We start from the raw sequence: 27729 nt of genomic DNA, 5'->3' as shown, positions 1-27729 counted from the left end.
TCAGTGCTGTTTCACCTGGCGACCACCGGCCATGTGGAAATCATGGCCCGCACAACCAAGGACGCCCTCCGCCGCCTGGACTCTGCGGACTGGGACTACAAACTGGCATCCTTCCTGTTTGGCCAGCGGACAACACCCCACACCACTACAGGGCGCAGTCCGGCGGAACTACTGCTGGGCCGCCGCCTGATGTCTCGGCTGGATCGGCTGCACCCAGACCGGGCATCGCCAGAGGCCCCAAGCACAGAGGCCGCCAGGGGGTTCTTTTCTGAAGATCCGGTGTACGCACGGAACTACGCCAAGGGGCCCACCTGGATTCCGGCTCGAGTCATCCGAGTGAAGGGCCCCAGATCGTATGAGGTCTCGTGCGAGGACGGCCAAGTACTACACAGGCACATTGACCAGCTCCGCCGCCGGACGCTGCCGGTGGACCCAGAGGACTTGAACTGGGCCGAAATTCCGAAGGTACCGCCAAAAGCCCCACTGCCGGAAACGGGGCCACGGCCCACAACCGAGGACGACTCTACGCCCCCACCAGCACAAGCCCCCGACGCACCGCTTGAGGGCCCGCGTGAACCAGCCCTCTCCGCCCCGTGACCAGTCGGCTCGCCGCCAAGGGCTCCCGGGGCAGACGCCACCACCGTTCCCGAACCTCGCCGCTCGACTCGCATCAGGAAGCCTCCAGCCTACCTAGAGGACTTTGTCTGCGGGTGCATTGCGGACCAAGGGGGAGGGGTGTAGTGTGTCAGGCCCTGACAGGGCTGGGCATGCCTGGACTTGTCCAGGCACAAATACCTAAAGCATACTTTTCAGTTAGTCTCTTGCCTTATGGGTCACCCTAATGGCACTTTATACACACACTAATTCAATTTACAATTTGTGCTTGTAGTGCCTTCGGAACGGTTAAAGAAAAAAGGGAAAGAATGATTGGACTGCTCAGCCCGCAGTTTTAAAGAAGCCGTACTTGGCTGCTTGGAAGTGCTGCTGAACATGGTGGCAGGATAGGAAATAAAGGACATTTTACAAAAGCTTCAGCCTATTGTAAATCAAGGCTGCAAACAGTAACCTACTAAGAAGGCCGGTTGACATATTGAGGGGCTGCCACAGGGTGAGCCAGGAATGGCTTCGCTTGTGTAGGTACCCGCCTCATGCTGCTGTAGCAGAAAGCAGTAGTGCTGTGCACCCTGCACTCAACAGTCCCCTTGCTCTCCCCAGCGTCCACCTTCACAATAGCACAGGCTATAGCACCAAACAGGGAGGTGGGCTTTACACAACTGGGACTGGCTGGAGAAAGGACTCCAGTGACCAGCCAGCCAACCTACACAACCCCTCCCGATTGTGGTCCTGGATCAGCCAGCCCCTTTCCCAGAGTTGGCCCTTCAGTGAGCACCACGGTGGCCTCCTGGCCTTGCCAGCCCCCTTGCCCCACACCTGTTGCCACAGGTGCAGCTCTCCTTCACCTAGCAGTGGCCCTGCAGGGTCCAAGGAAGGCAGGAAAGGTCCGACATACCAGGAATTTCCCCAATCCAGTCTGCCCCTGAATGGGGCTGCTGACGCAGGGAAGCCAGCAAATTCCAGTGCCAGGTAAATGGCTTAAAGGTCCAGTTACCTGAATGGAGGGAATTCCCCTGCAACTTGAAGTGCAGGACTGCTAAAAGAGCAGAAGGTAGAACTCTGCTCTCCTGAAGCCAAATCTGGTTAGTGAATATGGAAGAGGCTTCCTCAGTAAATGAAGCAAGCCTGACTTGACAAGCATTGAATCAGACTATTATGTTTTTACTGTCGTATGTATATCTTAATTTGTTTTATTGATGTTTTATATGATTGTGTTGTACACTAACCTGAGCCTTGTGCTACCGGGGAGGGCGGTTGATAAATTTAATAAAATAAATATAGACAGATAGACAGAAAGGTGGCAGACTTGGGGAACATACTCCCACAGGAAAAGAATAATAATGTGATTGGATTTATACAATCTACAAAAAATAAGAGATTGGATTTATACCCCGCCCTTCATTTGGGAGTCTCAGAGCGGCTTACAATCTCCTTTCCCTTCCCCTCCCCACAACAGACACCCTGTGAGGTAGGTGGGGCTGAGAGAGCTCTTTCAAGCACTGCTCTGACAGAACTATGGCTTGCCCAAGTTCATCCAGCAGCTGCAAGTGGAGGAGTGGGGAATCAAACCCGGTTCTCCCAGATTAGCGTCCGCACACTTAACCACTACACCAAACTGTGCTTGGCATTAGGTTTTCTACAGCTGACTCTCCCACAGGATATTACTTCTAAATTCCTACATTTTACTTCTGAAGAAGGCATGCTTTGATGAACATGTTAAAGGCACTTTGAAATGGCCATAGCCCTTGGCAGCCTTCCTTGTTCCAGAGCTGCGAGCTACTATAGTCAGGTGCAGTCTCAAAAGAAACGAACGGAACCGGTGGTGTATGACTAGGAGGGAAGGGAACAACTCCAATGAGTGGGGTTTTGCGTGGGGCTTCGAATGCGAATTGTTTGTGAAGGTCACTGCGTATTTACATGGAGAGGAAAACGAAAAGGAAGGGAAAGCTGCGGCGAGTAACATGTGCATGCGCACGTTGTGCAGCTTGATATTCACAATTTCCAGTGTGTGCAACAGGACACAGAGCAGATCTGAAATAAAAGTGGAGTCTCTGGGCTACAAACCCGCCGTAGTATGCTCGAATTTAAATCCATTTGTTAAATTTACTCTTTCCTGAATTTCTCTATATTGCCTATTACTCTAGGGGTGTATAGCAGTGTTCCCTCTAAGCTGAGTTGGTGTGAGCTAGCTCACAGTTTTTTATCCTCCGGCTCACACATTTTTTGTCTCCGCTCAAGAAGGGACGGCTCCAGAGCAAACTGATTTATGCAACAACCCAATCGCTGGCTCACGACTTTAGTGCCAGCAGCTCACAAAGCAGAATTTTGGCTCACAAGACTCCACAGTTTAGAGGGAGCCTTGGTGTATATAGTCTACGGTCGTGACGACAAACTACAGCCCGGATGCCAGATTAGACGCTGGTTCCGCTGTGCGTTTACGAGTTCCAGCAAAGCTAAGCGCCAGAGCCTCTCAAAAGTCCCACCCTAGCAAGACCACCTCCGCCTCAATCCCGGGATGCTTTGCGCTACGCGCGCCCACTTCTTTCCGTAGTCAAGATGGCGGCGCCCGCCCTGCGAGCCGGGCAGCGCCGGGTGGTCGCCTTGAGCGCTCGCTTGGCCCGGTTGGCGGCTTTCGAGGGGCGGCGGCAGCAGAAGCTCCACGACCAGCCGCTGGAACCTCCGACAAAGCCGGCCAACCGTGCGGGGCTCCCGCCGGTGACGGTTTATTGCGGCTTCGACCCGACGGCCGACTCCCTCCACGTCGGCCACTTGCTCACGGTGGTGGGGCTGCTGCACTTCCAGCGCGCGGGCCACAACGTCATCGCGCTGGTCGGGGGCGCCACCGCGCGCCTGGGGGACCCCAGCGGCCGCACCAAGGAGCGCGCGCCCCTGCCGGAGGAGCGCGCCCGCGAGAACGGGGAGGGGCTGCGCGAGGGGCTCCGGCGGCTCTTCGGCCACCACCGCGAGCTCTTCTGGGCCGGCGGGGCGCGCCTGGGCGAGTTCACGCTGCTGGACAACGCCAGCTGGCTGGGGCGCGAGCCCGTGGTGGGCTTCCTGGGGGCGGTGGGGGGCCACCTGCGCATGGGCACCTTGCTGAGCAGGCAGAGCTGCAAGGCGCGCCTCGGCAGCCCTGAGGGCATGGGCCTGGCCGAGTTCCTCTACCCGGCCCTGCAGGCCTACGACTTCCTCCACCTGCACCGCCACTACGGCTGCCGCGTCCAGCTGGGAGGAGCCGACCAGATGGGCAACATCATGTCTGGCTACGACCTCGTCTCCAAGTACGAGATGGTGGAGGGCTACTGCTGGGTTTGGCTTTGTTTTGGGGGGGGGGGGTTCCTTTGTATTTTTAAAAAAGGCTAGACAGTAAAGCAAACAAGGACGAAATATGCTTATCCGTTCTACCCTGAGGTCCCCATGGGTGACCTGTTCCACTTTTGCCAGGAAAAGGGGAGGGGAGAGGTCTGAAAGGGAAAGAGGTGTTTGTAGCTTAGGCTGAAGTTTTTGCATCTTGCTTACATAGGTTGGCATCCAGAGAGCTACTTCAGACAGCTGCTGGATGACCTTGGGCAAGCCATAATTCTGTCAAAGCTGTTCTCTCAAGGACAGTACTGTCAGAGCTCTCCCAGTCCCACCTACCTCACAGGGTGTCTGTTGTGGGGAGAGGAAGGGAAAGGAGTTTGTAAGCCACTCTGAGACTCCCGAGTGAATCCAATCTCCTCCTCTTCTGCTGCTTCTGGGGCATTTTTGCTTTGAAGAGCAGCCACCACTCTTGTTCTTATCACAGTGATTTGCAAGGTACCAAGAACCATACATTCCAAAAATTATTTGTTCCGTGTCATGGGATTATGAGCAATTCAGAACCCAAAAACCTGGGCATGTGGGATTGGTGCAGGTTTGGGGGGGGGGTCCCCTTTCTGGCTGTAGGTATTGTTTTTTCAGTCAGTCTTTGCTACAAGTTGGACTATTGGGAAGATTTGTACTGCTCTTTCTGTTTTATATTTGTCTATTTGGGGAAAGTGGGATACAAGTGCTAAGTGTTTCAGTGCTCACCTAGTATCATCAGTGAGTGCTGTGCTGTAGAGAATGCAGAAGTTACACAGTCTTGAGCAGTATTCTGGAATGGCAGCATATGCATTTCCTGAATAAGAAAAACTGGCAGTTGATATTAGTGGGAACTGGATGGGAAAGAAGCAGGTAGGATGAGGGTAGAATGATTCAGAAAGAAATATCTGGCTAAAAAAATGAGCCTGGGTGAAGAGACAGGTGGTTGAAGGAAAAAGGGATAAACAGGTGAACAGTTGTTTCATGTGGGAAGGGTAGTCAACACCACAGACTTGATGAAACAATCTGCCCAGAGTAATTGATTTGCCTTGAAGATAGATTCAGGTAGGTAGCTGTGTTGGTCTGAAGAAGCAGCACAAAGTATTAGTCCAGTGAAACCTTAAGACCAACAAAATTTTATTAAACATATGAGCTTTCATGTGCACACACCCTTCCTCAGATACAATGAAATGGAATTTACAGGTGATACACATAGGCAGAGGTTGAGCAGTAAATCAGCATAATGGTCACCATTTGTGTGGATTCAGTTCCATGGGAAAACACAGAGAGGCAAATAAATCTATCAAACTTGTCCATGTCAAACTAAGTCCATGTGGACTTAGTTTGTTATCTCTGTTTGGTCTTTGCATCTGTCAAAACATCATGTTACGTGATAACCATATAAACTAAGCTTGTTATTCCTGAATCTGCTAAATATCTTCATTATGCTGATTTACTGCTCAACTTCTGCCTATGTGTATGGATTGGTAAATTCCATGCCATTGTATCTGAGGAAGTGTGCGTGCACACGAAAGCTCATACATTTAATAAAACTTTGTTGGTCTTAAAGGTGCCACTGGACTCGGACTTTGATTTGCTTTGAATTATCCTTTCAGGAACCATTGTAATAATTGAATACCTGGGGGCAGTAACTTCAATATACCGCATAATATTAAGGCCGACTAGTATGAAATGAATTGACAGGTCCATCAGATAGCTTACTGCTTGCTCTGAGTAACACTCCTTCATTTTCAGTCCCATAATGAGGGACTTGGAACTGAAGATCAGAGTTTTTAGAGTGTCTGAAGGAGACTGTCAGGAGGTTTTCAAGGAATGGGGCATGGGACTAGAATGTCAGGGACAAATGAGAAAACGGGCAGTTTGTGGAGTATGCAGGAGTGTGTTGAAGTTAAATATTTTTGGCTGGCATTTTCTGTCTCAGAAGTGTTGTGTAGTTTTGAGCAGGGCTTTTTTTTTTCTGGGGGAGCGCACCAGAACGGAGTTCCAGAACCTCCAACAAAATTCTTTTAAAAATGTTTAAAAGTTAATGAGTTTTCAGCATACAGATTGAAAACTTCAATTGCCTCTTGAGTGTTCTGGCACCTCTTTTTCTACACACACATACACAAAGCCTCGGTTTTGAGATTCTACGGAATTTATAATGGGGTCTCCCAACAAGCAGTATGCATAAGAGCAGCCCTGATGGAGCACACCAGTGAATGAGTAGCATCCTGTTTCACATCGGGGCCAAGCAGATGAACCCAGATGACCTACAAGTAGGGCACAGAAGCCAAAGTCTGCCCATGTTCTTGCCCCCTCAGCACTGACATTCAGAGAGCTACTGCCTCATCATGCAAAGTGTATCCCTCCTCCATGAGTGTAACTTTTTATCTGTTCCTGTTTATTCTCTGGCAGGGTGACAGGCGAAGATGTGTTTGGAATAACCGTGCCTCTTATTACAAGTATCACAGGAAACAAACTGGGGAAGTCTGCTGGAAATGCAGTTTGGCTTAACAGAGATAGGACTTCTCCCTTTGAACTGTATCAGTTTTTTGTCAGACAACCAGATTCCATTGTAAAAAGGCAAGTACTTCTCTTAAAGGCCCTATGTGCAATTTGTTGCTTCAAAAACTGTACATTAAGAGTGAAATAATTTTATTGTTGGATTGAACGTGGATCTGTCCATTCTGCTATGCTGTCTCCAATGCAGAGCAGCCAGGGATCATCGTGAAAGTAAGAAACACTTAAATGGGTCCTGTTTTGTTTGTAAAATAATAGCTTTTAATTCACTGGCGCTATGGATTTATTACAAAAGTTGCACATAATACGTTTTCAAGGATTCAGTGGTTTAGTAATCGCCCAGATATTCAGAAGTCCATTTGTATTCCTGGCAGCCCCTGAGTTTCCTACAGAAGATATGTGACATTTATTATTTTTTGTTTATTTTATACATCACTTTTCTTTCCAGTGGGAAGTGGGGACCCAAAGAAGTCTAAAACATACCTCTTTCTACATTTTACCCTCACAACTAACTTGTGCGGTAGGTTTGACTGTGCATGTGGCTGTCCCAAGGTCACCCATCAAGCTTCCATTGCAGAGTGGGGATTTGAACCAGGGTCCCCCAGATCATAGTTTGACACACTAACCATTACATCACACTGGCTCTCACACATTGTGCTGGTCCAATGTCACATCCTAATGGCGTATTGCTAGTGTAGCAAGACTTAAGTTCTGTATATGCAGCAAAATGTAAAAGATACACATTTGTTAGGTATATGATTAATAATATATTATTTAAAAGAAACAACATCTAAATTTATATTGTCCAGCACATCCATAAAATAAATGTTCCTGTTTTCCCTTTAAGGTATCTGCAGCTTTTCACTTTTCTCCCTCTTCCGGAAATCAATCACATTATGGAAATGCATGCTCAAGAACCTGAGAAGTGGGCCCCCCAAAAGCGTCTTGCTGCTGAAATAACTAAGCTTGTTCATGGCAAGGAAGGTCTGGAGTCTGCTAAGAGGTAAAAGGAGATTGTCAGCTAAGACATTATCATTATTAAGGTTCCATAATCTACACGTGGAAGCAAGTTTCTACATTTGAGTGAGCTACATAAAATCCTGCTTTGCGGGGTGGAGGTTGCCGACAGTCACCCACTGATGTCTGTATCACCTATCTCTGTGGTTGTGGCCCACATAGTATATCTGCCATAGCTGGTTTGTAAGAGACACACAATAACATCAGCATTATGAGAAAAGTCTTTCTGGCTATGACAATAGAGCATCTGTCACAGTGCAGAATGTTGAGTAATCTGACAGACTATCCCACACCTTAGTAGTCATTGATCAGTTCCTAAATCATGGTTGTAATGCAGATCATTTCTCTGTGTTTGGTGTTACTCCGCTCCTTTCCTTTCCCCCCCCCCGCCCCACTAGATGTACAAGGGCTCTTTATTACAGCAATATAGCTGCGCTGGAGTCTATGTCTGACCAGGAATTACAGGAACTCTTCGGAGAAGCACCGTATATTGAACTGCTGTATGAACCCGGAACAACAGTACTTGAACTGTGTCGGAAAGCCGGTGCTGTGGCAGATGGGCCAAAGGGGTAGGTTATCATTTATTTTACTAAACCAGTTAATTGTCTCACCACAGTTTGTTTTGCCAACACTTCAGTATGTTCTTTGTATAAGTTAACTTTTAAAAGTTGCATAGAAAAATATGGATCTGTATGTTCTCACCCTCTCACTGAAATCCATGCTATGAATCACTGTAACTTTGCAGAACAGGGGTACAGAACCAGGAAGCTAGGTAAAAAGGGTGAGGCTACAAAGCGTGAGAGAGAGAATATACCAAAAGTTGCCTCCCAGACAGCAGTTGAGATGTCAGGTTGTGGAGTTTATTCAGTGCATGATCCCTCGTTTTTGTTACACCTTAGCAGTTTTTCAAAATACTTGCAACACTCATGGTTAAACGAACCGGGACTCAGCATGCATTTGCCTTGAACACATAGACAGATGACCAGTAACCACCTTTTTTTAACTGGGGCATCTAACCAACAGTTTAAGCCCTAATAAAAAGGTAAAGGTTCCCTTGTTCGAAAGCCAGTCGAATCCGACTCTAGGGTTGCGGTGCTCATCTCCGTTTCAAAGCCGAAGAGCCAGCGCTGTCCGAAGACGTTTCCGTGGTCATGTGGCCGCACGGAACGGTTACCTTCCCACCGAAGCGGTACCTATTTATCTACTTGCAGTTTCTTGCTTTCGAACTGCTAGGTTGGCAGGACCTGGAACTAGAGACGGGAGCTCACTCCGTCCTGTGGCACCTGGGTCTTGAACTGCTGAACTACCGACCTTCCACAGCCTGCAGTTCAGCGTCTTAACCACTTGAGCCACCGCAGCTCCTTTTAAGCCCTAATAAGATAGTCCTTTTTGGATTAATGGCCATGGCTTCAAGACTTCTGGAGGACCTAGACACACAAGCTAATTTGGCAGGAAACCTTTTCTGCTCAGACTGTACTTGGCTGGAGCCAGTTCAGTGCTCCATTAGAAACGGTACAGCTTATGTTGGCTGGGAACTGATTGCTCTGAACTCTTTTGTCTTTTGAATTCTAGAAGCATTAAGTCTCATTTGTACACTTTCTCTTTCAAGGCATTGCGACATAACAAGTGGCGGAGTTAGTATAAACCACATGCAGGTAACTAATCCCGACGCTGTTCTTATTGCCGGCCGACATATTCTCAATAACGGCTTATCGCTGCTTAGGGTGGGAAAGAGAAACTACTATATCATAAAATGGCTTCAGTTGTTACAAGAGGAGACAGGCTAACCCCGTGAAGAAAACTGCAGCTTCATCACATCCTGAAAACTTAAACTGACCTTTCTAAATTTAAGCACATCACGGGCTCTGGAACAGCGGGACACTCGTGATGTGTTTCCTCTTTCTCACTGTGTGAGACTCTATGATGATGGGTGGTCTTCTGTGTTTTATACTCAGCCATGTAGACTACCCATGTGCTAAGGAAAGATTTTTGTCATTACAGAATTCATTGTAAATACTAGTAAAGAAAAAGCAAGTTTATGGAAGTTTGTAATAAATGCAACTTAAGGTAATAAAATAACTTGATTTCCTCAAGTTTTACTCTTGTTTTGGTTCCTTAACTTTTTGTTTTAAATACTGTGGTGAGTTAATGCATGTGTGATCTCTCTTGGTTTAAAGAAAATGTGTGGGAGGGTTCTTGTAAATAAAATAAGGTTGATGGAGTGAAGGAATGACTCTTTGCGAAGCTTTTATCAGATTCTAAATAGCTCCTGCCTTGTTTGGCACATCTGAAAGCCCCTCTGCATATCCTTTAATAGTAAAGTACATTGGTTGAAATGCTGTGGCCTAGCTGTTGTGCACCCCCTTCAGTAACCACCTGCCCAACTGAAAGTTAGAACCAGCCAGTGTTTTTCAAAGGTGGTTTATTAATGTAAAACTGTGCCACTTTTACACAGTCAGTTTTATTTACAATTGTAACTACATAAATACATCAGGTACTCAGTCAAATATATCTAAGCTTCAGTATGTTGAGCTTCTTCAACAGCCTTACCAATATTTGCTTATTATAAATTGCACTGTAATACAGGAGGACATGAAATATGGAAGAAAAAGTACAGCTACAGGGGAGATTAGACTTCTGTTCCCTTAGACATGGAAGTCTAACTGTAGTCAGACCCTGATGATCCAAAAGTGCATAATCCATACACAGCAGGCCAGCCTTGTAGAACTTGAGTGCTCTGCTCACGCCATATGAGCAAAGCAGCAGAGGTGGCCCATTAGTTGCTTCTATTTTAGATGTGTATATATTTATCCAATAAGTAACAATAGCTGGATGAATACTGAGTGAGCAACTGGCCAATTCCAAAGCAGTATTTTGAATTTTTGCCTCCAGCCTGTGAGAGTTGGGCACTGTAGTAAAAACTGGCTTGCCTTTAAAACCTAAAGGATCAAATAGATTAATAAAGTCCAATTTAGTCCTGTGACCATTTACTGTTTGCCCTCTGAAGATGAAGCATGCGCTTCAGATCCATGGTTAACACACAGGTGTTGATGACTTAAGAGAGTTAACACCTAGGCAGACAAGGAAAAGAGACATGGATGAGCCGCCTCCCCCACAGGGCTCATATGACTAGCCACACCAGCTAGTAGATAGGAATGAAGAACCCTTTTGAACCGATCAGGCAAGTCAAATTATTTCTATATTCAACACCCAGTTATGACAGTCCTAAAAACACCCTATGGGATTTTGGCATCTGCATAGATCCTGCGGGGTTCTCATTTACTCCACAAAGTTTCCAAGCAACAGCAGCAAAAAAAGTGGAATTTCTACCAGGTTGCTTGGAAAGTTCTCAATACTTCCATGAAGGTCTTAAAAGCTTATTAACCTTCTATGCAAGCAGCAAACCCAATTTTTTCAACAGTTCATAAACACTAGTACCTCAAGAATGGGTTCACTTATGGACACATAGAACGTTAAATATTTCATTGGGGGAAAGCAGGTGAGATCAGGAACAGCGTGGTAGCTAAAAGACGAGTTCAAAGAAGAGAATCCCATGAGTGGTGATCCCCAAGTCTATGAATGCTAAAAAGGGTCACTGAACTTAATGGGACCACATCAGTGGGAGGAACAGTGTGCCCCTCCGAGTGCATGGCATCTGTTACCAAGTTCAGTACATGCCACCCACCTTGCCCCACAGATTTGCTAGACCCCAATAAGTCAGTCTTTAAACACAGTCAATTTTATTTCCATATATGATTAAATAGGCCTTTTTTTTTGGTATGTGTCTTGGGGATGCCTCCAACTGCTGCATTTTAAGAAGAGGCAAAATAAATTCAAGTGCAAACAACTTTCAGTGAGGAAGAGACACAATCAGCATGACACAATTAGCATTACATTTTCTCCTTGAATACCAAAAAGAAAAACTTTTATTCTCTCCCCCCCCCCTTATTTTAAAAGGGAAATCAGATCACTTCCTTGGGGCCTTCCTTGTGTGAGGGCTGCATGGATGTATCATATGCCCAAAGTGCAAGAGAGCTTAGTTGCCCACAGCATTACTGGTTGAGGAAGGCCATGTGTTGGCTCAAGGCAAGCTAAGCACAGGACAGTACGTGTATTTCTTCTAAGCAAGAGAACAGCCCTTGTTGTGTCTTAGGATGAGGTGGGGACCTGTCTGTCAGGTACATAATAATCCAGCAATGTAAATGCAACAGTTACAATGAAGTTAGCTGAGTAGGACCCCCCCCCCAACCCCACCAAGCCTGACAGCATACTGAAGTGTTGAGATTTAAGGTAACTTCTAGTAGACAGCTGCCTTTAACTTCACTTAGTTCTAACATGCTTTATCTTCCCACAAGTATATGACAGCAATGATCAGCCCTCAGTGCTTTTACAGCTGTTCTTTTTTTTAATTCTGGAACTCTTTAAATGGACAGTCCAGAGGTCTTGGTCCCAGTGGAAGAGGGGAGGGCAGCAGAAACGGGGGTTTTACACTTCACCCTACCAGCGGTATGCCAGGTCCTTAGCCGGCAGTAATTGTTGGCGAAATCTCTATTTGTGAAATGTTCCAGGCTCATCTAACTCAATGGGGAAATGTTGTTAATGCAGTCTGGACAGTCGCAAAATATTTTTGTTCTGAAACACAGGGGTATACAACACAGAGATATGGCAGTGATTCTACTGTGTCACTTTACTGTGTCACTTTATCAGGCTGAGACATGCAGATTTACTTGTAAGAAAGAAAATGCTGTGGTGTCCTTTCTTCATGGTTTAAAAGCCTATGTTGCAGAAGCAGCTGAAAAACACTACATCACAACGCTACACTGTTCATCCTACTTGTGGGCAAACTCATTTAACAAGCCAGGCACTGGAATTTTTCACATGGTTCTCTGCTCAAGTTCAGTTCAATCCCCTCACTGGACAACAGATTAGGTAGGTGTCTGGCACCAGGAAACTGGTAGGGAAATACATGTTTCTGTGGATCACGTAAGACATGTTTTGCACTGTAAAGCACACTTTTTCTGTCCACTGGAAGCCAAACCAAACAGTGTCCTTACATGAGCAAACTGATATATACTGCAGTGTGTACATAGTTCATAAGAATGTAATGCCTAGCAATGTTCAAGTCATCAGTTTCTTCGCTCAGACAGAGGGGGGGGGGGCCTTTCACCAGAGGTGTGTGTCCCGAATCTCAGCAATAATCTGACTGGCTCGTTGCAAGGCCTGTAGGAAGGACAATTAAGAAACAGATAAATTAGTTCATGCGGTTACGTTGTCTGTTTTAAGAGGCAGGCAGCATCCTATCAATCACAGTAGATTTTATGGACAAAGAGCCTTTAGGTTTTGATTGTGCAATATCTCCCAAAAAGAACTCGAACCTCAGCTAAACCACTAACCTTCCTTTTCCTTAATATCAGTGACTCAGTCTCGGATTTTAGAAACCCCGGACTATAACAGAGCGTGTAGCTTTTCTGCAAGGAGCCCTCACTTGACCCAAGAATATCTTCCACTGGAGGAAGTGGCAACACTGCCTGGAGCTGTCTAGGGCACTACCCATTAAAGCAGATGACCTAAAGAGCCTCATATTCCGGTTACACTTAGTAACCTTTGTCTTGTTTCACAAAGGGCAGAATTTGGACATCTGATACATTAGACCAATGCATCTTACAGAGATGACACGTGACACTTTAACCCTGCGAACTTCTTATCTACATAAGAAGACTGGGCTACGATACCTGTAACATGTCAGCTGCCTCCTTCCTACGCTGAGCCATGTCCTCCGATTCAGTCAAAAGATCATCCAGCAATAAGGCCTTGTACAGCTGTCCGACTAGCTCACTCTGGAGAGCATCTTTCACGTGGTTCACCAGGAAATGCATCACTGCCTTTGGCACGCTGCAAAACAAGCAGGGATCAGCTGTGCAAACACATGATGCCTGGGAGTGGCAAGGATTTCACTTTCCTTTTGCAAGGGGGTGGGGAAATTATTTGTGCTGTCCAATAACTGCCAAGTTAGAACAAGAGCAAGGTAGTTTTCACAGATAAACACAAACATTCAAGGAAATCTCTACTCTCTGCCCTTCCCTCTTGATCCCGCTGGTGGACCTCCTGATGTCACCAGGGTTTTGGCCACTGTGTGGCACAGAGTGTTGGACTGAACGGGCCACCGGCCTGATCCAACAATGGCTTATGTTCTTATGTCCAAGTCTAGAATGTAAACAGAGTATAACAGCCCCATACAATGCACACAGCCGGGAGAGCAGGATTGGTAGTTTCAACCGCATGTATTCAGGCTAAAGTCAGCCCAGAGCTTACGCACGCACAGACGCTGTATAAGCAGACCCCACACAGCACCCAGGAATATTGTGGTACTAGGTCACCTACCTCCATACATACAGTTCGTGTTCATGTTGATCCTGTGCCGATAGGATGAATAAGTGTAGGTGGGAATTAGAACGTGCCTGCATACACATGTATGTGCATGATGTGTACAGAGCTAATGTATCCCTTTCAGTTGTTGGGGAGATTCAAGAGGGATTGGATAAGCATATGGCGTGGAGGTCCATCAGTGGCTATTAGCCACAACATATAGAGGGAACACTATGCCTGGGGCAGTATTCTTGGTGCTTGGGGGGCAACAGTGGGAGGGCTTCTGGAATTCTGGCCCCACCTCCTGCTGGTACCTAGGTTTTGGCCACTGTGGGACAGAGTGTTGGACTAGATGGGCCACTGGTCTGATCCAACACGGCTTCTCTTATCTTCTTAGAGGATGTATTGAAAACTGATCAGCCAATATCATAATGCCCCTATATAAATCAATGGTGAGACCTCATTTGGAATACTGTGTGCAGTTCTGGTCACCACACCTTAAAAAGGATATTATAGCTTTGGAAAAAGTGCAGAAAAGGGCAACTCGAATGATAAAAGGGTTGGAACACTTTCCCTGTGAGGAAAGGTTAAGGCGCTTAGGGCTCTTTAGCTTGGAGAAACGACGACTGAGGGGTGACATGATTGAGGTTTATAAGATTATGCATGGGAAAGAGCAGGTAGAGAATGAGGTACTTTTCTCCCTTTCTCACAATACAAGAACTCGTGGGCACTCCATGAAATTGCTGAGTGGTCGGGTTAGAACGGATAAAAGGAAGTACTTCTTCACCCAAAGAGTGATTAACACATGGAATTCACTGCCACAGGAAGTGGTGGCGGCTACAAGCATGGACGCCTTCAAGAGGGAATTAGATAAGCATATGGAGCAGAGGTCCATCAGTGGCTATTAGCCACAAGGTATAGATAGGGGCTCTGGGGCAAGTGATGCTCTGTCTTCTTGGTGCTTGGGGGGTGGGTGGGCAACAGTGGGAGGGCTTCTAGTGTCCTGGCCCCACTGGTGGACCTCCTGATGACACCTGGTATTTCTAGCCACTGTGTGACACAGAGTGTTGGACTGGATGGGCCTTTGGCCTGATCCAACATTGGCTTCTCTTATGTTAGGAATGCCTGCAGCTTTCCCATCCTCCAGCCCCTCTGCAGCAGCTGTTTCAAGGTGGGAGCGACCTGATGATGGCCTAGCCCATTTTCTTGGACTGTGGGGTGGCTGCTGCAGTGGGGAACGGTGCCCAGAAGAGCCACATGTGCCTCCCAAGCTGCTGAGTATCACTAATTTTTGTATGGTAAAAAACAGATGTCAAAATTAATTAAAAAAAAAAAACAAGAGGGACATCTGTGAGGAAAACTCAGACTGGTAAAGATTTTTTTAAAGATTTAATGTGGCTCACCTGTCTTGAATATTTTTCCTCACAATTAGGAAGTAGGATTTAATCAGGCGCTCAATCACCTCACAGTCTCGTTGCTCGCGGGCTGAAAGCTTCCGTGCAACAGGAACAGGCTAGGTAAGGGGAAAAGAGCTTTTTAAAATATATATATATATATTCATGGGTAAACATTTTATCTGATTTTAACAAACTGTTGAGACTGAAAGTGGGAAAGGTACTTGTGATCTGAGACATGGGTGGAACCTGGTCAACTAACACTGAACCCTAGCAAATATTAACAAGTTTTTACAGGTTGTTGCAACATAAGTCTTTACAGCCAATACCTTGGAGATGACTCACAGTTCCTACAGCTGATCTCTGGAAGAAACACTGCCACAAATGCAAGCATGATCTGCGGTGCTCCTGTGGGTCACTTACCACATCCAGCAAATTTACAGCATGCCTTTTTTGAGGGCTCGCTGGTAGGACTGTCAGGGGTTTGGATTTTTCCTCAGCTAATATCTCCTCCGCCTTGGAGGTCTTCAGCATTCCTCTCCAGTTCCCTGTTCCAGATTCTGGATTTCCATCTCCCACAGCAGGGGGCATCTAATATAAAAAAAGCAAATAACGCAACATTCAAACTCAGATCACAGAAGCATGAGATCCATTCGGGTGTGACAAGGTTGGTGAGAGTTTGTTCCAAAATCCTCAATGATGAAGCATTCAGACTCCTAGGTACTCCATGACAAGGATCACAGATAAAACTAGGTCTTCATTCCACTTAAACAGGAAGATTTCTGTATCATTGTTTGCTGTGCATTGTTTGATGCACAACTACCACAGAATCCTGAAAGTCCCAAGTTTTGTTACAACATTTATGACTGCAGATATCACGAAGGAAGAGAATTGCAGGCAGGTTCTCTCAAAGGGCTCTGGTTTCCAGGGAAATGGAACTTCTCTGCCCTGCTTTACAACCTTCCCTTTGCCCACTTGCTCCATCCCCTCCCTCCTCTTGCCCTTGGGGGGGTTTCATTTTTGCTATTTGCAAATGCTATAGAACAAAAATCCAGTTCATGAAGTTTGGGAAAAATACATAAATTGAGAACACCTGTGCAAAAAAAGAGAGTAAAAACACAGGTGAATCCAACTTGTGTTAATTCACACAATTTATTCAAGTAAAAAAACCACCTGTGATGCATGTAATCCCAACTTCTGCAATGCTTGCTTTGCAGAGGAAACATGACGGAGTAACCTTGCTAAAGCAGATCTGGGTCAGGTTAGTGCTTCAGTTGGAAATCTTCAGGGAACCCTATGAGCTTTGGGTCTCAAAGTAAAGAAGGAGGTTTTTAAATTTAATAAATCCTTTAAAATGTTTATCTACCTGTTTAAAGTATTTCTAGCCTACTTGTCTCTCAAGGCAGCTAACAAGAAAACTGTCTTAATGTATAAATGCACATCTTTAATGCATCGTTATTATAATTTGGGGGACGGGCGTGCAGAATGTAGGATCACTAAGATCACTCTAACAAAAAGAATCAACCAGTGCCTGTGGGCAACCCATTTCTTAATTATCCCTGCCTTCTAACATGCAGAGTCCTCAAAGATCTGCAATAGTTTTCAGTAATTTTTTTCTCAAAGGGACTAGTAGCTTATATTTTTAGGAGAAAACAACAACTAGGCTGGACTGTCAGGATTCTTGAGAAAGTGCAACAAAAAGAAGAAACCTCTATGCCCCACGGAACTTCCAAGATGCCTGCCCCTACAAACATGCAAGGTAACATTTAACATGTTTATGCAGAGCACTGAACCAGCAGAGGGAGTGAGAGGCTTTGAATAAGCTTTGGATGATTAGTTTATTGTAAGCAAGTATTTGGATACTCAGAATAGTGCATTTATTTAGGTGTCTTCATTTCTCCTCTTTTTTTCTCCTAGAGCAATGGTTTTCAAATCTCCTTTTCTTCAGACAATCCTTTTCATGTGGACTTGCTTGCCTGTGGAATCCAGCAACATCTGCCATAGAACTCCTGCATGCAGCAGAGGATTTGGGGATACGTTGTGGGGTGTACAAGCAGTTCATGCCACCAATGATCACTTGATAAGTTTCAAAGCACTCCCCTGCCCACTTAGCGTTTCCCCAGAATGCAACTTGAAAACCACTGGGCTAGGATGATTAAATGAATTGACATTTGATCTGGACAGACAGAGATAGCACAGCCACTGACAGAGACCGCTTAGGAGAACCATCTTTAGTGGTGGCCAAGGTGTGCTACCACGAGAAAGAGTGAGCATGCCGTGCACATAGAAGAATCAGAGACAGACCTTGCCATCCACCTCGGCAGGACCGGCAGCAGAGGTCTCCTGGGAGGATGGTGCCAAAACACCAGGAGGCTTAGAAGACTAAAGAAGGCAAGAAGGGCAAGAAAAGGTCATCAGGCTTGGTTTCCAGTTTCATTTTTAACCAGATCCTCTCTTTGACCCCTGTCAAAGCAGACTGCTCTTTACACTCCTCTGTTCAAGGAAGTGGGTCCGGAGGGATAATTGCCGCAATTAAAGCTAAGCCCTGCTCAGGTTTTGAAGTGACTAAAGTTTCATTTAAAAAGGCCACATCAGCACATCACTCACCTTGTCTCGAGATGTGGCAGAAGACACCTCCCTGGCCAGCCTGTTCCGCCTTTGCTCCTTCAAACAAAAAAAGAAGCCAACAAAGGCCTTGATTGTGAATCAAATCAGTGACAAGATTTAACACCTCGGAGACAATGATCTAAATTGCAAGGAACTGACTGCAGAGCCACTAATATCCAGCTCCCCTCTGACTCAACACCTCTGCTACAAAGAGGATTTATGCTCTGTAAAAGGTTTTCTTAAAAAAGAGCTAGGTTTTGTAACCCCAAAACTACACCCATGTGTCCTAAGATAATCCCGGTATGGTACGATACAGCATGGTTCAGGCTCCACTTAGGTTAGACAAAGAGAGTTTTAACTGAACAGTCAAGAAAATACATTTATTTCCCCCGGCCCTGACCCTGAAGACAAAGAAGTTATGACACACACAGGGGCATGGAGGCTTGTGGCTCGCTTGGGTCATCCTAAAAGAAAGAACCAAGATGAGCAGTGCTCATGGGCAGCCAGAACCCAGTTCTTAAGCATGATACAGCAATCCAGCTGCCTTCCCAAGTCAGTTCACAAAAGATATGGCCATTTCCAGTCTCTGATTAGCACTGACCCCAGTGTGACTTTCTGTGTACTACCTACCCCTCCTCTCAATCCTCCTGATCAAAAGAGCACTCCGGACCTCAAGAGAAGTCAGTTTGTCCCCCAAGAACTGCCACCACCGTGCTGATGAACCTGGGCAACAAGACCACACCCACACTCCTGGGATCCAGCAAAGTACATACCCCTGATTTGAAGACTGAAATCTGTGCTGACTGACTACAGTCTTCTGTGCCCAGAACAGCTTTTTGCTGTACACATTCAGTCTGGTCCTCAGAAAACACAGAACTAACTAGCCCATTTTCAAAGGCAGAGAACAGAGACAAGCAAAGGAGAGCTACCACCATTTTGCCCTACTTGTCAGAAGCTCTAGGGCTGGTCAGGGCCAGAGTGACATGGCAGGAGAGAAAAGGCCTCTGGACAATAAAAGCACTCAGATTTTTTAGCTGATCCTCTCCCAAAGTATTACTTCTTCACCCAAAGACTGATTAACACATGGAATTCACTGCCACAGGAGGTGGTGGCGGCTACAAGCACGGACAGCTTCAAGAGGGAATTAGATAAGCACAAGAAGGGGGACCCGCGATACTTGTGGGGGGAGGAGCTCCATGTGGAGGAGGAGGAAGCAGCCGCAGATCAGCCTTCTCCCCCACCCCCCGGCACCAATGTCGAGGTCTGCGCGGCTCCTAGTCGCCAGGCCCACCAAGCCTCCTGGCACCAATGGTGAGGCCTGCGCAGCTACCAGCCGCCGGGCCCGCCAAGCCTTCTCTCTCCCGCACCAAGTACTCCCCCCCGGCGGCAGCCAACCAAGCCTTCTCCCTCCCCCCCCAGCAGCGGCGGCGAGGGCAAGACAGTTGCCAGGGCATTCTCTGTGCATGCACAGGGAACACTCTTTTACTTTTGGGGGGATTTAAGTATCCCCTGTATACTTTTTCAACTTTTAAGATTTTTCTGCACACCTGGGGACTGCCCCAAGTGTGCACGAAAATCTCCCTCCCCCCCAGGTGCCACCGATGCGCGGATTTAGATATCCGCACGCAGGGGGCACCTTTCGCTATTAGATATATAGATATGGAGCAGAAGTCCATCAGTGGCTATTAGCCACAAGGTAGAGATAGGAACTCTCAGTCTGGGGCAAGTGATGCTCTGTATTCTTGGTGCTTGGGGGGGGGGGTCAACAGTGGGAGGGCTTCTAGTGTCCTGGCCCCACTGGTGGACCTCCTGATGCCACCTGGTATTTCTGGCCCCTGTGTGACACAGAGTGTTGGACTGGATGGGCCATTGGCCTGATCCAACATTGGCTTCTCTTATGTTCTTAAGAGCTTTCTATCATGTTAAAATGGGTCATAGACTACAAAATAGAATGTGTCTGTGCATAAGATGAGAGATCCTTTTGTGAGTAACTGATTGTTTTCTGTAAATCCAAAAATAACTTAAGACCGTCCTTACCTCTATGTTGTTGTTAATTAGCCCACAGGCATCAGCGAAGTCGGGATGCTTAGTGTTGATATAGGCCAGCTCAATGGCTACCAAATTGTGAACCTAAAAAACAGACAAAATCATTCCAGTGTTGGGGAAGTCATTCTGATACAGCCTAACATATCTGAATGCCACCCTGAGCTTCCTGGGGATAGGGTGGGCTCAAGAGAGAACAATGGGTATAAAGCAGCTGCCAAATACCTATAAATGCTTTACAGCAAGGTACTCCAATAATCCTTGGATTTTAGCTAGTTTTATGCTGTGTTACAAACAGGCCCGTAGCCACAGTGGGGATCTGGGGGCTGGTCCCCCCAAACTTACCTCAAAGGCCCCTTCAAATGCCCCCCAGCTCCATCCTTGGTCAAGAGACTCACCGCCCCCCTGACTCGGGCTGATTCAGAGGCCAATGGGGTGCCACCAACAGGGGCTCTGGCTTGGCCACCAGGGAGACAGGTGGGAGAGGCATAAAAGGAGCAGTAGCCCAGCCAGGTGGCGTGAATCTGCCCTGGCTTCTCTCTCACTGAGGGACGCCCCTCTGCTTAAGCCACCCCCCCCCTTCAGGTGGGAAATAAAACCATATGCTAGAACATGGTGTGACGACCTCCTATTGGGGAGGACTAGGTTTCTCTTTAAATTATATTGGGTGTTTATAAAAACGGTAGTTCCGGCTGCCACCAGGAATTTTCTAAATTCCAAATCCACTCTCAGTTTATTATGTTGGTATTGTGACCCAGGGTCTAGGCTCTGTGGTCCTGAGGAATAACTGATATGACTTCTGGGATTAACTTAAATAAAAGAGGATTTATTGAAAGGGGAACAAAATAAGAGGTTGGTTATTATGTAACTGGTTGGGAATAAGGGTCCTGTAAATGAGCTTGTGAACTGTATCACTTTAATACACATATACTGATCCTTCTCGGATTCCACACAGATTCTTTCACCTCTCTCACTGACTTGAATTTCCACTGAACACTTCAACTGCTTTTTTTCAACTGACTCTCCTAACTCTGACTTTCATATTTAACTTTCATAACTGACTAACTGACACTCACACAGATCCACTTCAAAAACTCCTCCCACACTCTCTCATCCTCCAATCACAGCACACTTGTCTCTCTCAATCACTCTACTCTGCATTCACTGCACTGCAACCCAACATTTAAAGAGACACACACACTCTTAAAATAAGGAATCGTTACACATGGCACCTCCCCTTTTCACCTCAGTGACCTCCCCCACCCCACCTGTGCGCCCCTCCCTGTGCAGAGCTCCAGCAGGGAACCCTCGGCAATTAGGCGGGCGGCACAGGAGACAGGCAGCACTCCAACCTCGCCAGGCCAGCAGCCTGACCTTCCCAGCATGGCACTGGGCAGCTTCCGGGGGCCCGCTTGCATTGCAACAAGGTGTGAACCAGTAGAGCACGCTATGCCCAGAGGAGTCCCGGACTGGGCCAGCTCCACTCAGCACTCCTGGTATGTGCCCCAAAGCTCCTGCCTTCCCTTCCCTCCTTGCCACCCTGCTGTGGGCTCATCCAGCCTTGCAAAGCCAGAGGTTGCCTCCTGCAACCTGGTGCCACCGATGATGACAGAGACAGGGTAGGGAGGCGGGCTGGCTGACAGCGCCCCAACAGAGGGGGAGGATTAATTAAATCAGCCAGTGCCCCTCCCCAAGAAATTCTAAATGCCCCCCAACTTAAAAATTCCTGGCTGTGGGCCTGGTTTACAAGGAATGTACAACTGCAAGCAGTATCTGACCCAGTAGCATTACCATTTCGTTGGTTATTGGTAGCCTCCGACGCAAGAGACTGGTCACAACTTCAACAATGGCGTCGTGGAGCTTTGGAAACCTCAGCAGTTCCTGAATACAGGCAAGACAAACAAAGAAGGGATTCCCCCCTCCTTAAAACTGAGAGACAAAACTGAATGAACATGAAAGCAGCCTTGCATCACACCAAGAGGCAAGCAGCGTGGACAGCAGAAAAAGCTCTCCTGGCTCTTCTGACTCCCATGGCTGGGTGTTGCTGCGTGATTTAGATTTTAATAGCACAGAGTCCTTACGCAAAGCTTTGCTCTGGAGACACTCTTGTAACCAGAAGAATTTTGGGTGGAAAAGCATTAGCCAAAAATGCGTCACCCTAATCCGTTAGGGATTTCAAATGTCTGTCTCAAAGTAAGGACTGCCTAGAGAATCATTTGGTACTAGAGTTCCTTTCCTGACATCTGACAGATGGTGGTGCAAGAATGCACCATGTCTGTATGGAGCTACATCCTCCGAGCAGTTCAAACTGAAACAGAAGGGGGATTTCACCGGCTGGGAAAAGTGAGCAGATCCTGTTGACTGCTCCCCCTTGGACTGCGAGCCGGAGTCCCCACAAGCAATCACACCAACAGGGTTCAGTGAGGTTCACTTGTGGTTTCAGTGATGGGTCTTCAGCTGGGGGCTCCGCCCAGAAGGAGGGGGACATCTTTGCTCACAGGTCCTGGAAGGCTCCTCCATATCAGCAGTAACAGTATCACTGTCAAGACTGTCTTTAACCACAGGCACTGTTCCCTCTAAGCTGAGTTAGTGTGAGCTAGCTCACACTTTTTAAGCCTCCGGATCACCCTTTTGTCTTAGCTCAGAAAGGATGGCTCCAGAGCAATCTAATTTATGCAGTAGTCAAATCGCTTGCTCACAACTTTAATGCCAGTGTCTCACAAAGTAGAATTTTTGCTCACAAGACTCCACAGTTTAGAGGGAGCATTGCCCGCAGGTCTGGTTGTGTACTACAGCACCACAAAGAGTTTGAAATGGCAACACCCTACAGCCCTTGTAAGAGTCTTGTCACCTAGACTTTTATAATACTGGTGCCTCACCCTCTCCAGCTACATGATAGTGAATCCAGAGTATTGTCCCTACTACAACATGGCCCTCTTCACCCCTCCCACTTCCACGTGTACGGCTAGATGGGTGGTCCCAGAGATAAACGCCCACATGGAATTTTGTGTTACACTGTGGAAAATGTTGCCCTTTCTTTGCCGTTCAAACTTCAGGTTTTTCATTGCTCTGCAAAACTGCAAAGTGAAGAAAACAAGCACCATGTGTACCAGCAAGCTTGTCCATGCACACACATGCCAGCATGACATGTATGCCCCCCCTGCAACAGTGCACAAAGGTGTGGCCAGGTGGTGAGCTGGCTACCAGCTCTGAAGCTGTCCCGCTGTTTGTCCTAGAGACAAAAGAGGTTCTTATCCAGACAATTAGAGGATATATATAAGTACGAGAATGCACTACGTGAACAATCCCAACTTGGTCTTCCTGTCTTCTGACAGACCTGCAACAATACTTTCTCTTACCTGTGTGCTGTAATTGCTACAATGCTGAATGATCCTCTGCATTTCTTCGTGAACAAGCTCCACGCACCGCAAGCTGGGCTCTTCCAAGCGTTTGATTTGCCTTTTCACCAGCAGTTCGAATGAAACTTCAGGCACAAACAAGGCAGGACGTGGACCCTGGCCAAGCCAAGAGGAAACAGCTTAGTGTTTAATTTCACTGTAGGAGAAGCCACAAGCATTCACCAGGAAATGTACATATTACAAGTAATGCAACCCCACCACAGAGTACAGGTTAAAGAAGGGATGCAGCATTGTAAGCTAAAGAGGAATAATACCTACAGTAGCATTTCTAATGGCGGTCAAGATGTCAATGGTGTTCAGGCCACCAAGCGGATCAACAGATTCTAAGGTGCGCCCAAAGGTCTCATGGAAAATGTAGCAAATTCTAGCACCACCACACCTGAATAAGGAAAAAAAAATGTGATCAGAGGAGTACACAGAGGAAAAAGTATTGATTTATTTCTTGCCCCCCCCTTCCCCCCTAATAGGACATGACGTGGTTTACAACATTGTCCTCTTCTCCATTTTATCCTCATAACAACCCTCTGAGGTATGTTAGGCTGAGAGTGACAGGCCCAGGGCCCCCCAGCAAGATTCCCTGGAAGAGCAGGGATTCAAACCGGAGTTCTCCCAGATGCTAGTCCAGCCCTCTAATCACTATACTGTACCAGCTCTTGTCCTCATGATTTATAGAAGGTAGCAGATTTCACTCTGAGAATACACTCTAGGACAGGGTGTCGAACTCATTTGTTATGAGGGCCGGATCTGACATAAATGAGACCTTGTTGGGCCGGGCCATGTGTGTCATAAAATGTAATGCCAGGTAGCGGAGATATAAACTTTATAAAGGACACAAACACAAAGGTTGTGGGTTTTTTTTACTTAAAATAAAAATACGCTTAAAACATTAGCACTCTTGCAATATTTTGTTTATTTAACAGTGTCTGATAACTGACACCTCTTGCTCTGAATTATTGCATCAAAATGTCTGTGCTGTTGCAATCCTGAGTATACTGTTCAGGTGTGTATCTGTAAGCTGCAAACCTATGATGATGCAGCAGCAGCAGAACTGGAAGAAGAAGCAGAAGACAGCCAGTTCCACTGTGGGGGCTTTATCCGGCCCCCGGGCCCCATGTTTGACACCTCTGCCCTAGGAATACTTTTTGTGACTGGGTTTTTCATAGCTACTTTTAATGACTTTTATATGTTTCACTGTGAACTGCTCTGAGCATATCTCTGGAGAGGCGGCATATACATTTTCCAAAAGCATATGTATAATTAAACTTGCACCTCCTCCCAGCAACTGGACCTCAAATCAGAATGTGCACTTACAGTTCTGAAGTCTCGATGTACTTTGCCGTCCCTTCAATGGTGTTGCAATATTCAGCGGCAAATTTGGTAATAAGCTGCAATAACGTGGCACTCTTGTCATCGACGGGCTCCCCGTAGCTGTTCAGCAAAGACTGGTACTGAGCAGCTAAAACGTTGATTCTGGTCTTCAGTTCTGGCAAACAATCCCGAATGTGGTGCATGAGTAGCCTAGAGCAGAAAAATCATTCATTCAGACAGCCAGTGTGACCGATATGGACAAACTGAGTTATTAAACAACCATTTATTTTCACCCAAGCAACTGAAACTCAAAAGTGCTTTACTACAGATTTAGAAGTTGTGTGTTTTTCAGAGCAGCAGAATTCTGTGCTACTGCAGTTTGCTTAACAATATACACAATTTACATACAACTGTTCTGGACGGTCAGATAACTTTCTTGGAGCTTGATGCTCAATTATTCCTGGTGATATAACTAAGCTTAAAGCATAACTATGCTTCCTTTCCCATTACTAATAGTTTCCATTGTTGCATTTGCCTGAGTTTTTGAGCACCAAAAACACCATAATTTGTGACGTTGTGAATGTCGTGACAATATTCAGAAACCAGTGGTTGGGGCATTTTAATCTTGCTGGACATACTTGTCCCGGTCGCGGCCGGGCCCTCCCGGAACCGCTGGGAGAAGGAGAAACACAAGACACGCCCAGTCACCCGCTCCCGGCCCCGCTTGCCACACTTACCCTGGTGGTGGGGACGAAGGCCGGGCGCAGCAGAAGACAGAGGCCAGGGTCATTGGCAGGCTCCGGCGGAGGATTGGGGGCCATGGCGGCAGACTCGCAGCCAGAAGATGGAGGCGCGGGACGGGCATGGGCTCACCCGCGGCCTCCAGCGGGGGCGACGAGGGCTCGGGAGGAGGAAAGGTGGGCCCCGGCAGCCCCGGCGTCAGTCCTTTTACAGGGAGACAGGGCCAGGAAGCAGGTGGAGCCAGGGGCCGAGGGGGGAATAAAAGGAGGAGACGAGCCAGCCTATGAGGAGGCCCTGGGCTGGCTACAGCTTTGGTCCCACGGCTAGGAAGAGAGAGAGAGCGCGAACGGGAATAGCAGCAGTTTGACAGCCAGAAACCCAGGACGGGCCAAGAGAGTGGAGCAACTCTCCGCCTCGCCCGTTATCTGAGGCCAGCTCCCTCCTTGGGGTTTTCCCCTGCTCGGCTCCTAGCACCCTGGTCAGTCCACAGAGGGCCCTCTGCTGGGCATTGCCGGAAGGGCAGCACGGCGACCGGCAGCCAACCTCTCCAGGAAGACGGAAAGCGCGAAAAGATGAAAAGGACTCATCAAAAAATTAAAGATTATATGTCACCCTGTCTTAAATGGGGACTTGAGATTTCCTTGCTCACTACCATCACTACAACATAGATCCACAGGACATTCTTTTTGGAAACATTAATTTGCTGTCCTCCTCCCTTTTCCCCTTACATTGAGGTTTACACTTGAAAGATTCATAGTGTAACTCACACCAAGTCTGGACTCCCTGCCCCACCCCTGCCTCAGAAAAACTCCCCAACATGGTTTCAGGCAGCTGGAAAAAAAGATCCTTTTGAGACTTCCAGCGGCGCGGCGATGGGTGGGGTGCGCGAGTGCTCCCAACGCCCGATTCCTAACCGCTTCTTCTGGGACCTCCCGGCTTGCGGGAGGAGAGAGCTGGAGCAGGGGGCCTTTGGTTGTGGCCCCTCCCGTCACTGGCAAGGCGGGGGGGGGTGTCCACCCCGTGCCCTGAAGCAGAAGCGGTTGTGTGAAGGGGAACATGGCCGCCATGTTCCTCCTAGCTGCTGCCTTCCGTCCTGTTTTTTACCTATACCTAATTTATGGATTATAAAGACAACAACGAAGAATAAGGTTGAGAAACTGAAAGAATTTGAAGTGCACACATCTTTAAGAAGAAGCAGTTTTGTTGCTGCTCTGGAAAGTTTGGCGTAAAAGGAGAAAAATGAAGCGGCCAAGAATGGAGAAGCTAAGTACTTTATATGTGGTTTTTCTTCCACTTGGGGCAAGAGGTATTGTTCCCTTGGAATAGGATAAAAATGGTGAGAGTGGCTGAACGATATTAAGTGGGTTATTTGAAAAAACCTGCATGGAAATGGCGTCTGTAGAGGGAAAGGACATGGAAGAGAATAATGATGAGAACATGTTCGTGTTAGAAATGTCACTGGAACAGTTCATGGAAGTGCTAAAGGAAGGAATTCAAGAAGGAATACGAAAGGGTATGCAACAAGCATTTGCTAGCTTGAATGAAAACCCTATTACTTTAGAGAGATCAGAAAACTTGGAGCTAAGTACACAAACTTTGGGAGAGTTTAATGGGTGTCAGCAAAGAGAAGAAGATGCAGAATTATTATACCCGCAAAACTCAAATCAAAATTAAAAAACAGCTAATAGGAGGCAATTTTGGAGAAAGCAATAACGTTTATTTCAGAGGAAGAAGTTGCAGATTTATAGATAATAAATTAAATTTCATGGTGTTTTTTTTCTCTCTTTCTTTTCACATGAGCTTTTTGCTATGGCCTGTATGCGTAACAATGGATGGGCTTGTTTTGTAAATGGAATTGATATTTTAAGTTTCAGTAATAATTTTGAAAAGGCGTAAATGTGATTGAAATAAGGAGGGAAAGTTTAATGGGCATAAAATTATAGTGGGGTGAATGAATTGGGTTAAGTAAGATAAAAGGTTTAATTAATTTCATGTTTATGTTAGATATTTAGTTTATATATTCTGTATATTGTTTTGAATGTTCTCCGAATCTTTGCAGTGTGAATATTGAAAGTGACCACCTTGAAGTTTATAAATAATGATGTATGCAGTACATAAAAATGGGGGTAAAGATCAAATGGAGATAAGTGTCAAAATGCTGATAGAGAAATGGATGGTAATGGAGAAAGTAATAAGGTTTCAAATTTAGGTAAAGTAGAAATGGAAATAGATAGGGGAAAGGTATGGGTATAATGGTAAGCACTAAAGGGATCTAAAGTAAATAAAATGTAAACAGAAATGATTTAGGCTAATTTATCTATATATCTAATAGCCAAGTTGCCCCCGTGAGTGCGGATCGCTAAATCAGCGCTCCGGGG

General features: G+C 46.6%; 2 protein-coding genes across 5 annotated transcripts in view; one reads left to right on the top strand and one right to left on the bottom strand.

Annotated features, from left to right (window-relative positions):
- Positions 1-3171: 3171 nt before the first annotated feature.
- YARS2 (tyrosyl-tRNA synthetase 2) lies at positions 3172-9345 on the top strand. Its single transcript, XM_015412878.1, has 5 exons — positions 3172-3893; positions 6352-6519; positions 7304-7459; positions 7872-8042; positions 9083-9345. The coding sequence occupies exons 1-5, from the start codon at positions 3172-3174 to the stop codon at positions 9258-9260; spliced, it is 1395 nt and encodes a 464-aa protein (XP_015268364.1). The 3' UTR covers positions 9261-9345.
- Positions 9346-9895: 550 nt separating this feature from the next.
- The window catches only part of DNM1L (dynamin 1-like), a 56665-nt gene continuing 38831 nt past the window's right edge, over positions 9896-27729 (bottom strand). For 2 of the 4 annotated variants that reach the window (XM_015412950.1, XM_015412930.1), the window contains 11 exons: positions 24614-24820; positions 23561-23681; positions 23243-23398; positions 21675-21764; positions 19878-19970; positions 17841-17897; positions 17538-17615; positions 15657-15824; positions 15243-15352; positions 13206-13365; positions 9896-12693 (listed from right to left, as the gene is read on the bottom strand). In XM_015412950.1, the coding sequence (XP_015268436.1) occupies positions 12637-12693; positions 13206-13365; positions 15243-15352; positions 15657-15824; positions 17538-17615; positions 17841-17897; positions 19878-19970; positions 21675-21764; positions 23243-23398; positions 23561-23681; positions 24614-24820 (1297 nt within the window). In that variant the 3' untranslated portion in view covers positions 9896-12636. Of the gene's footprint in view, positions 12694-13205; positions 13366-13854; positions 13887-15242; positions 15353-15656; positions 15825-17537; positions 17616-17840; positions 17898-19877; positions 19971-21674; positions 21765-23242; positions 23399-23560; positions 23682-24613; positions 24821-27729 lie in introns of those variants that run through there. The other 2 variants (XM_015412942.1, XM_015412934.1) reach the window with 2 other exon arrangements.

This window comes from Gekko japonicus, unplaced genomic scaffold, assembly GCF_001447785.1.
Source record: "Gekko japonicus isolate JY-2015 unplaced genomic scaffold, Gekko_japonicus_V1.1 scaffold843, whole genome shotgun sequence".
NCBI classification, from domain to species: Eukaryota; Metazoa; Chordata; class Lepidosauria; order Squamata; family Gekkonidae; genus Gekko; species Gekko japonicus.
The sequence above is the reverse complement of the archived record's forward strand: the minus strand, read 5'-3'. Positions and strand labels throughout refer to the sequence as shown.

Excerpts from the sequence above, each read along its gene's own strand:
- YARS2 (XM_015412878.1), top strand. The coding sequence starts at position 3,172 with ATGGCGGCGCCCGCCCTGCGAGCCGGGCAGCGCCGGGTGGTCGCCTTG. Across the intron at positions 6,520-7,303 it reads CCAGATTCCATTGTAAAAAG|GTATCTGCAGCTTTTCACTT; the intron begins GCAAGTACTTCT and ends TTTCCCTTTAAG. Across the intron at positions 7,460-7,871 it reads GGTCTGGAGTCTGCTAAGAG|ATGTACAAGGGCTCTTTATT; the intron begins GTAAAAGGAGAT and ends CCGCCCCACTAG.